Raw genomic sequence first — 10,923 nt, 5'->3', positions numbered from 1 at the left:
CAGGATGGGGAGGAAGGATAAGGGACTCCAGCATCACATCGGGCAGTTCACTGACCAGCGGGTGCTCCAGGACGGGACGGTTCACTGACCAGCAGGTGCTCCAGGGCCTTTCTAAACCACATGTCACCAATCCTTGAACTTCTTTGGCAGCAGAACCCAGAGTTCTGAACATGAAGTACATGGGACAGGGCAGGGGTACCTTCCTTCACGTGGTCCCATGCACCCCTTCCCTATTTCCACCCTTTACCTTTGGGCAGCCAGGAGCCCCCTATTTTCAGCAAACCCTCAGCTCTGAACACAGTGAGCAACTTGCATGCTGTGGCTTCCACAGAGGCCAGACACTTGTGGACAGAAAGAGGAAGCTTCCTCCTGGGCCCTGTGGTCCCCGGGGCCTCGGCTCAGAGCAGCTTCCCAGGCGAGTGAGCTGGGATGGCATCTGCCCAGTTCCTACCACGTGCACATGTGCATCTTCTCACCTGGCATGCCTGCCCTGCCCGCCTCTGTCTCCCGGCTGCTGCAGGGAAAGAGCTCCCCTACCCCAGTGTGCCCAGCAGGAGGAGTGGGGGCTGCAAGACGGCCACTAGGACAGCACTGGGCCCTGGGTCCTGGGTGGGGGGCAATGTCTGTACCACGGGGGTGAGCCTGTGGCAACACCAAGAAGATGCCAGCAGGCCTGGGCTGGGGTGCAGAGTTGGGGAAAGAAAGGCTGCTGAAGAGAGGAGCCCCAGTGAGAAGCTGGAGAGGGAGGCCAATGGCCAGAGGGGTTGGGAGGAGGGGAGGCAAGGCAGGACAGATTTCTTATGGGTAGGAGGAAAAGGGTGACCCCTGGGCTGAGGTGTCATTGGGGCCAAGGACAAGGCAGGCAGGTTCTCTGGACAAGTGGCCCAGCAGTCCTTGTCCAGGGGGTCGGGGCCCATCCGAAGGGACAGAGTGGGGAGCAGGTGGCCCAGGACTCTCTGGGCCCCGACACTTGGATCTTCAGAGGCCTCAGCAGCTCCCCATGGGGCCAAGATGGAGATCCTACTCAAGTGGGGCAGAGAGAGGAGGAGGTGGACAGCTTGGCGGGGCAGGTGAGGGCTCTGAATGCACATTCCAGCTCCAGAGGGGCCGGCTATGGGGCCTCAGTGAATTGCTTGGCTCCTAGGCTCTGCTTCTTCCTCTCTCCAGAGACCACACCTGACCTGTGAGACCACTGAGAAACCTGAGTGAGGTAATGCCTAAGGAGGTCTTGTGAAAGTTAGAACTTGACCAGGTTCCTTTCTCCAAGGCACAGGTTACTGGCTGGCTGTGTTTCCTGCGACCCCCACCTCTCTCCTGTATTTAGGAGGGGTCCCGGGGAAGCAGCCTGGCTGGGAACCAGCATGGGCTTGTGCCCAAGGCTTGTCCCTGATGCCACACACCAGACTGAACAGCAGGAGGACAACACTGAACTTTGGTGCAACAGAGGGAGAACGGGAGGCATTTTCGGCATTGGCACAAGTGGGGCAAAGAGAAGTCAGCGCCTGGAGGCCCGGGGCTGGGCACGAGGGTGACTGCTCTGGAGGAAGTGGCTTTCCTGTGGCTCAGAGGGGTGGGAGGGGGCGTCGATGCCAGGAAGGTTGGGTTGGGGGAGAGGATGACTGTTCTAGTCTCAAGTATCCCGAGGCTCTGAGGTGGACATTCCTAGGGGATGGAGAAGCAAGAACATGGACTAAAAAGGAAGTGGACGGGGCTAATGGAAGCTCTGCAGGCCTGAGGCGATTCTCAGAGGGAAGGCCAGATGTCCAGCTGGGGGTGGTGTCCCCAAGGAGGAGACAGGAGCACTTCTCTGAGGGAGAGGATAGCAAGTACACCCTTTGGCACACCTGTAGTAAAGTCACAGAAGAATGGGCCCTCCAGATGCCCCTTCCTCCTGCCCACTCACCCCTGCAGAAGCTGGCAGAGATCCTAGAGTCTCAACTGGGATGAACTCACTGGACAAACATACAGAGACTCAGCATGCCAGCTGATGGGGTCTTCTATGGGGCATGCGAAGGCCTGCCAGTCTGGCCTTGTCTCTGTCAGCCCAGGGGCTTTGCTGGCTCTGGCTCCAGGCCTGCAGTGGCTACAGATGAACGAGGGACTGGGGAGTCCAGCCCGGACCCACTGAGGGTGTTTTCGGGACAAAGTCTCATGGCTGTAGCTCTAGCATCCAAGGAAACAACTCTGGGAAGAGTCACAGAGGACAAAGAAAGGCCTCCAGGTAGACATCAGGGTCACGTGGGCCAAACAGCAGGATACGGTCTCAGGAAGGCCCAAGAGCTACAAGGTGTTACAGCTTCCCTCTTCTTTGTGTGCTGGGTCTGCCGGCCTGCTCTTCTCTTTCTGTCCATCACAACTTGCTGAACTCTGACAACCATTCTGTATTGGAGGCTCTGTAAGCAGTGAATGGCCCATAACAGGCCCTCAACAAATAGTCCAAGTGGATGATGACCTCATTGTACAGGTGGAAACTGACGCTCAGCGAGGCAGAGTAGCTACCATGGTGGCACTGGGATTAGCACCCATGCCTGTCTGACTGCCAATGACACAGGGGAAATGCCTGGGGCTGGGCCAGAAGGCTGCAGTAGGAAGAGGCCTCATGGACCGAGGGGGAAGGACATGGACTAATTTCATGAAAGAGTGGTATCTGAGGCAGCTCTTGGGAGTTAGTAAGGTTCCTGTGGTGTGGTGAATGGAGAGGAGGGGGAGCCCCATTTCAGATGGTGAGCTATAAGAATAAAATCCCCTAGGTGGGGCATTCGCCTGGGAGGAGGGAGGCTGAGCACAGAGTTCCTAGGGGTGGTGCTGGTGGGTGCAGTGGTCCTGATGCTGGAAACAGGGACAGAGTGAGGGAAACAGGCCAATTCACTATCTTCCATTCACTGAAGGGTTGGTTGGCTGATTTTACTTGTTGCTTTCAACTACTTATTGGACATACGATTTCAAAGCTTTTGAATATTTCAGCGAAGTATTAGTTGATCAGTTTTCATTTAGTCTTCATATCAGAATTTTAAGAAAGGTTCCATCTGTCTCAGCCCTAGATCCCTGCTGCTGCTGGACAGGGAGAAGGGGCTCTGCTGGAGTAAAGACAGAGCAGAGGGGGCAGTGAGGGGCTGGCAGGGAGGGAGAGAGAAGAGCGAAATGTGGGACAGAGAGCCAGGGACTGAGGGAGCAGAGAAGAGGGAGCTGGGGGAGACTGGAAGACAGAATGGAAGGGAGAAGTCAGAGCAGAAAAGATGGGAGATTTATGTGTCAGAGAGTAGAAATGAAGGACATTGGGGGACCCTGGGGAATAGCGGGTGGAGGAAGGACAAGAGGGAGGAAGAAGAGGGTAGAAGGTAGGGAAGAGATGGGACAGACAGGGAAAACTGGAGGAACACAAGGATTGAGGGTCCTAAGAAGGAAATATTTATTCTTCATTAATATATTCTTATTCCTGAAAAAGGAGGTGTTCTAGAACGTATTTGTCATGAATATATTCATCTCTAAATATATTTAAGAAGCGTCACTGGTTAAGAGCTTGGCTGCTAACCAAAAGGTCGGCAGTTCAAATCCACCAGGCGCTCCTTGGAAACACAATGGGGCAGTTCTACTCTGCCTTATAGGGTTGCTATGAGTCAGAATCACCTCGATGGCAACAGGTTTGATTTTTTTTTGGTTTTATATAGTTATGACTTTGTTGACGTTTACTGAATATACTCAAGGATAATGTATAAAACATCACCTTCTTGCCTTCGGTATTCCTGAAAGTGCTATCATGAAATGAAAATGAGCCAACTAAACTTTCCCAGAAATCTGTTAAAGTCATCCCATCTGACTTGAATTACTTTAAATTTGCAGAGATAAAGGAACAAATCAACTCATCAAATTCGCCTAACTTGGGGTAGCCTTCAGGAATGGGTCCCTTGGGCCCACAGTCTGGGCTTTCCCCAGTACATGGAGGAGCTAATCAACGTTTGACTGCTTTCACGAGAGTCTCGCTCATAAGGACTCCGATCCCAGCCCCGTACTGAATCACTATGCAGAACTCTGATGAGAATAGTTAGGGATTCTTCACTCAATTTATTGAGAAAAACTCCATCATGGCCGTTATTTGACTGAATTGTGCATAGGGATGGGGTGGGGGAGGTGTGGTGACCTGCCAGTTCCACAGAAGAAGCTGAATTGGTTTTGTTACTTCCTATTGTTGAATGACAACAACTGCTATACACTTCTCTAAGTGAAACAGGATAGACTTTCTTCTCAGCAAACGTTTTCTCTAAGGTTTAGCTTTCACCTTTACCCAAATGGGACGGCCAGGCCCTACAGAGAGGCTGGCTGGAGGATGAGGAAGTGGCTCTGGGCTGTGTAAGACCAAGTGTGGAGTAAGTTTGCATCAACAGGAACTTTCTCAAAAGCTGACTTTTGCGAAGAGCGGGTAGGAGCCAGCTGATCTCTTGCCGTGCTCAGCCCTCCGGACTTGCGGCTCTCTTACCGGAATGGAAACGGTGACATGCAAATGTCTCCTAACAGTTGCCTCTGGGACACTCAGTGAGGTGTTTAATCACCACTGTCATTTGAATGAATTACCAGGGCGGGGAAGATGGACTGAGAGAGGGAAATCAATGAACAACGCAGGGCCTTCACGTGTAGGGCCACCCGCTGTCTCCTCCACAGAGAAACCACTGTAACTGGCAGTGCCCAAGATGCACAGCGTGGCACAATGTGGCCTCTGCTGTCCAGAGCCCAGCCGTGGGTGAGCCGGGCTCACTGCCGCCCAGGTATAAACGGGAAGTCATCTGCACCCTGTCCGCCTCCTACAGGCGCTGGGAGGAGAACCCAGGAAATAATGGAATAAATGAAGGTGCTTTCAGAAATGTCAGAGGGTGTCATAACCCCAAATCAATGACTTATTAACCTCCCTGCACCACCAGCACCCTGACTGGGAAAGCTGGTTGCGAGGTGCTGGTTCTTATACTCAACCCCCAAGTCCTGAATATAGCTCAAGACAGGTTGATGCCATGCAGAACTTGGATCAGTGCCAGGGTGGGTTACAGCAAGGTCCTGAAGCTTCTTAAGTTTGGAATCCCGAAAAGGGGTGCACTATTATTTACTCAACTTAGGATCTGCAGACCTCAAACACACATCATGAATTTTATACAAGATGTATTTGGTTGAGCCATATTAAATTTCCAATTTTTTAATGGAAAAAATCGTCAAATAGGAGCAATTTCATACGGTTCAACCTAATAATAAAAAGTGGCAAGAAAGCTTCCTAAAGTCAGAATCTTTTTGGTCCAGTTCAGGGGCTGGGGTTAGGGGAAGGGAACTGACAGTCCCTGCAGGGTGTCTGGTACTAGGCACATTGCAGCGTGCAAAGGACAGTGATCATTTACAGGGCGCTTCCTATGGGCTGGGCACTGGCTGCTGCAGACAGTTAATGTGCTCGGCTGCTAACTGAAAGGTGGGTGCTTTGAGTTCACCCAGAGGCACTGCTTCCGAAAAACCAGCCATTGAAAACCCTATGGATCACGGTTCTACTCTGACACATATGGGGTCACCATGAGTCTGGGTCAGCTAGATGCTAACTGGATCTCTACTGAAGTGTTGTGGAGGGATGCTGTCCTCCCTTCTTCCTCCCTTCTCTTCTTTCACCTTGGGTGGGAGGGTTCCCAGGTATATACTCTGCTGGGAGCAAGTAACAACCCCCAGGTTTTTAAAGGGTCTGGCCTTGTCTGGGTTCTCTTGTTCCTTCCAAATACCTAAATACCTGTGGGGCTTTGTCCTGAGACTCTAAGCTTCCCAGGTGTGAGGACATCCGCTAGTACCGCTGGAAGCTCAGCTTGACTCGTGGACCAGCCTAAAGCTAATCCTTTCATTTACAGCTGGGGAAACTCAGACCCAGGGGGGCACAGAGTGAGCTAGTGATCATGCCCAGATGAAACTCAGGCCTCTCGACCGCCTGTTCCTCTTGCTCCCCACACAGCTCACAGGGCACCTCCGCCTGTGCTTCACGAGCAGGGCAAGGACACCGTCCGCTCGGTGAAGCCGAGCTACCCCCCTCCTCCACGTGCCACCTGCCCAAGGAAGAGGCTACACGAAGCAGGGCACAAGAACTGCGGCCGCTGCACCGCTCTGTCCAGAAGGGGCCTCTCCGAGGCTCGGGGTCCCCGCCGCCCCGCCGGGCTCCTAGGCCCCCTTGCGCCTCCCCCTTGGGTCCTGGCCGCCCGCCTCACCGCGCCGCGCTCGAAGTCGTTGTAGAAGGGCTTGTCCAGCAGATGCTTCTCGCTGCAGCCCGCGGTGCCCACCAGGGTGAAGTAGATGTAGTCGTCGGTGCCAGCGAACCACTGGCTGCCAGTGGCCACGGTGACCGTGTAGGAGGGCATGGCAGCGGCAGCGAGCGCGACTGGCAGGGTAAGGCAGCGAGGGCAGGGAGCCTCGGTGCGCCCGTCGGTCCGTGCGTCCCCGCTTCTGCAGGGACCACGGGCTGCGCCGCCTCTTTCCGCCTCGCGCGGGCTGCGGCCCCGCCCCGCCCCAGCGCGGCGCCGCAACCCTTGTTGGGCCCCCCACCCCCGCCCGACCCGGCCCCCGGCCTGCCGGACCCTCCACCCACAGCTCCCCTACCCCCGCCCCTCGGGAGCTCTGGCCAAGCTAAACCCGTTGCCATCAAGTCGATTCTGACTTACAGTGACCCTATAGGACAGAGTAGAACTGCCCCGTAGGGTTTCCAAGGAGCACCTGGTGGATTCGAATTGCTGACCTTTTGGTTAGCCATGGAACTCTTAACCACTGCATCTTCAGGGCTCCCTGGCCAAGCTAGGCCCTGCCTTCCATCAGGGCAGGGGACACCCATTCCCCTGTCTCACCTCCTTGGCTTGGTGTCTGTTCTATCAGTCAGGTGCCTGGGGCAACCTCAGTTTCCTTCCTTCCTGCCTTCCTGCCTGCGCGCCTTCCTTCCTTCCTTCCTTTCCTCCCTATTTCCCTCTCTCCCACCCTTCCTTCCTTCTTTGCTTCCTTCCTTCAGTCTCTCGCTCACTGCTCCCACCCTTTACACCCACTTCCTGCCTTAGCCTCCTGCAGTGCCAGGCTCCTGCTGAGGGGCTGGAGTTGGGACCAGGGACCCCTAGAAAACTAGACAGAGTCCCTGCCTTCAGCAAGTTCCCATTGCGAGAGGGAGGCGTGTCTGAGTGGGAGAATTCCCCATGCTGTGGTAACTTCAAGTGGGGTGCTCTGGGAGTGTAGAGGGAGAAGAGGGGCCCAAGTGGGGAATCAGAAAGGCTTCCGGGAGGAGGAGGCCACACCCGAGCTGCCACTGAAGGTGGAATCTGAAGCACGAAGACTTCAGCAGCATTGCTTTTTTCACAGGCTTAAAATGTCCACTCTGGGTTATGCTGAGGGGGTGAGTGCAGGTGGTACTGAGGTGAACCAGACGCCAGCCTTGCTCATGCTGTGAGATTCAGTGTACAGCAGCCACAGAGCAGGGAGGCCCGGAAAAGAAATCCCAGTTTCTGGACCCCAGGGGTTGTCTGGAGGAGGTCAGCTCAGTTGGGGAAGTGGAGAGCTGAGGAAGCTAGCACGGGCATTAGGAGATTGGGAGTGTGGTGGGAAGGGAGTCAAGCTTGTTTGGAGATGGCTCACTGGCGCGGCCCCATGGCTGTAAGCCATAGAAAAGAAAAGGCAGACTCTACAGAAAAGATGTTTCAAAAGTTAGAGTCCAGTGGCTGGGGAATGGGCTACTCTGTGGGATAATGGTCAGCTTTCTAACCGATGATGGGCAGAGGTTTTTATGAGATAGATGGAAGCTTCCTGAAGGTCATAAGCTTCCCAATGGCTGTGATCCTATCTCAAGTCTTTTGTATCCCTCATACCATCTACTCTGTCCTGTGAGTCACTATGAGTCAGAATGACTTAGAATCGACTTGACGGGTCACTACGAGTCAGAATCGACTTGACGGTAATTTTTTTTTTTTTTTAAATACCATCATCAAGGAGCCCTGGTGGCATAGTGGTTAAGAGCTCAGCTGCTAACCAAAGGTCAGCAGTTCAAATCCACCAGCTGCTCCTTGGAAACCCTATGGGGCAGTTCTACTCTGCCCTAGAGGGTCGCTATGAGTCAACAGCATCTAACAACAACATACCATTACCAAAAGAGCCCTGGTGATGCAGTGATTAAGTGCTCAGCTGCTAACCAAAAGGTTGGCTGTTCTAACCCACCAGTGGCTCTGTGGACAAAAGATGTGGCAGTTTGCTTCTGTAAACATTACAGCCTTGGATACCCTATGCGGCGGTTCTACTCTGTCCTATAGGGTAACTGAGTCTGAATCGACTCAACGGAAATGGGTATACCATCACCAACACCACCATCAACACGTCAGCACTGGGTCTGACTGTGGTACACATTCAGTAGTGTTTACTGAGCTGACCTAAATTAAAACTGAATTCATGTTGTGTGAGCCCATGGGAATGTAAAGTCACCTGCTTTGTACATTCATCTTTGAGGATGGGCAAAGAGGCAGGCTAACAAGCAGGCCAAAGGCAGGCTCTCCCTGGTGGCAAACCTGCTTCCCCCTCCGCCTGGCAGGACCACCACTCAGGGCAGAGAGGTGGGAACTGCCATTCCACCTCTAGAGGTGCGAGATGAAGGAGCAAACTATTAAGTGATGGGCTGCTAACTGAAAGGTTAGGGGTTCAAACCCACTCAGGGGCACCACCGGAAAAAGACTTGGTGATCTATTTCCATAAAGATTAAAGCCAAGAAAATCCTATGGGGCAGTTGTGCTCTGTCACGTGGGTCACTATGTTTGACTGGACTATGACTGGAAATTGACTCAACAGCACCTAAAAATAACAACAGGTGGGAGATGAGGGTAGATTTCAGTGAGACTGACTCATCAAAAGACAGGCAATAAGGGGGTGAGTTCTCTGAGCAGCAGACTGTGGTATGGGAAGGGCTCTGGGCACAGTTGAGATGGGGTATATGAAGAGAGCATAAGAGTGGAGAGATCTTCAGGGATTCAGTCCCCAGAGGCATGACACATGCTCCAGGAGACCCTGGAGGACGCGTGTCAGATGGCTATGGAATTGCCCTTCAAATCTTAAATGACTGTTTTTTTTTTTTTAAAGAAAAGTAAATGCGTATTTTCTTCTGACAAGAGTAATGCACTATCATTTTAGAAAATGTAGAAAACATAGGAAAGTTTAATACCGAAATAAAATTCATAATAACACCCAGAAATAGCAACTAGTAACAATTTGCTATGTTGGATTTTATCAAATGTCTTTTTTCTGCATTGGTTGAGGTCATCATACGTTTTTTCCTTTACTGATAGGAAGTACTACATTAACTGATTTTTTATTTTAAATGAACCTTGCATTCCTGGGATAAATTCCATTTGGTCATATTCTATAATATTTTTATATGTTGCTAACTTCAGTTTGCTAGTATTTTGTTCAGGATTTTTGTGTTTATATTCATAGGAATTACTGTTCTGTAATCTTCTGTCATGATATATTTGTCTGGTTTGATACCAGAGTAGTACTGACCTCATAACATGAGTAAGGAGGTATTCCTTCCACTTTTAGTTTTTGGGATAGTTTATGAGGGATTGGTATTAATTTTTCTTTAAATATTTGGTAGAATGAGCCAGTAAAGCCACCTGGGCCAGAGCTTTTCTTTGTGATAAGTTTTAAAATTACTAATTAATCTCGCTACTTGCTATAGGTCTCTTAAGATTTTCTATTTCCTCTTGAGTCAGTTTCAATGTGCCTTTCTAGGTTTGTCCATTTTATCTCAATAATCTAATACATTGGCATAGTGTTGTTCATAGTATTCCCTATAACCCTCTTTATTTCTGTAAGATTACTGGTGCTATCCCCTCTTTCACTCCTGATGTTAATACTTTGAGGTCTCTCTCCCTTTATGCCTAGGTAAAGGTTTGTCAATTTTGTTGATCTTTTCAAAGACCAACTTTCGTTTAATTGATTTTCTCTATTACTTTTTACCCCCATGTGTTCCGTCAGTTTGTCTTACCGTGGGGGATTGCATGTTGCTGTGATGCTGGAAGCTATGCCACCAGTATTCAAATACAAGCAGGGTTAACCATGGTGGACAGGTTTCAGCAGAGGATCCAGACTAAGACAGACTAGGAAGAAGGACCTGGTGGTCTACTTCTGAAGAGACTTAGCCAGTGAAATCCTTATGAATAGCAGCAAAACATTGTCTGATATAGTACTGGAAGATGAACCCCCCAGACTGGAAGGCACTCAAAATACAACTGGGGAAAAGCAGCCTCCTCAATGATGTGGATGCAGTCAAGCTTTCCAGACCTTCATTTGCTGATGTGGCACCACTCAAAATGAGAATAAACAGCTGCAAACATCCATTAATAATCAGAATGTGGAATGTATGAAATATGAAGCTAGGAAAATTGGAAATCTTCAAAAATGAAATGGAACCCATAAACATTGATATCCTAGGCATTACTGAGCTGAAATGGACTGGTATTGGCCATTTTGAATTGGACAATCATAAGGTTTACTGTGCCGGGAATGACAAATTGAAGAGGAATGGCGTTGCTTTAATTGTCAAAAAGAACATTTCAAGATCTATCCTGAAGTACAACACCGTCAGTGATAGGATAATATCCACATGCCTGCAAGGAAGACCAGTTAACACGACTACTATTCAAATTTATGCACCAAACATGAAGGCCAAAGATGAAAAAATTGAAGATTTTTACCAACTTCTGCAGTCTGAAATTGATTGAACATGCAATCAGGATACACTGGTAATAACTGATGATTAAATGTGAAAGTTGGAAACGAAGAAGGATCTATTTTTGGAAAACAGTCCTTGGTGATAGAAACAATGTTGGAGATTGCATGATAGAATTTTGCAAGACCAACAACTTCTTCATTGCAAATACCTTTTTTTCAACAACATAA

At 50.4% G+C, this 10,923-nt stretch overlaps 1 protein-coding gene across 1 annotated transcript in view; it reads right to left on the bottom strand.

Moving 5' to 3' along the window:
- Positions 1-6,446, bottom strand: part of ALOX5 (arachidonate 5-lipoxygenase) — a 64,883-nt gene extending 58,437 nt beyond the window's left edge. Inside the window, exon 1 of the mRNA XM_004387960.2 lies at positions 6,216-6,446. Coding sequence (XP_004388017.1) covers positions 6,216-6,365 — 150 coding nt within the window. The 5' untranslated portion in view covers positions 6,366-6,446. The remainder of the gene's footprint in view (positions 1-6,215) is intronic.
- Between the last annotated feature and the right edge of the window lie 4,477 nt (positions 6,447-10,923).

The sequence above is a fragment of the Trichechus manatus genome, unplaced genomic scaffold (genome assembly GCF_000243295.1).
Source record: "Trichechus manatus latirostris isolate Lorelei unplaced genomic scaffold, TriManLat1.0 scaffold00200, whole genome shotgun sequence".
Classification (NCBI taxonomy): domain Eukaryota; kingdom Metazoa; phylum Chordata; class Mammalia; order Sirenia; family Trichechidae; genus Trichechus; species Trichechus manatus.
Note: the sequence above shows the minus strand (reverse complement) of the source record. Positions and strands in the feature narration are given on the sequence as shown.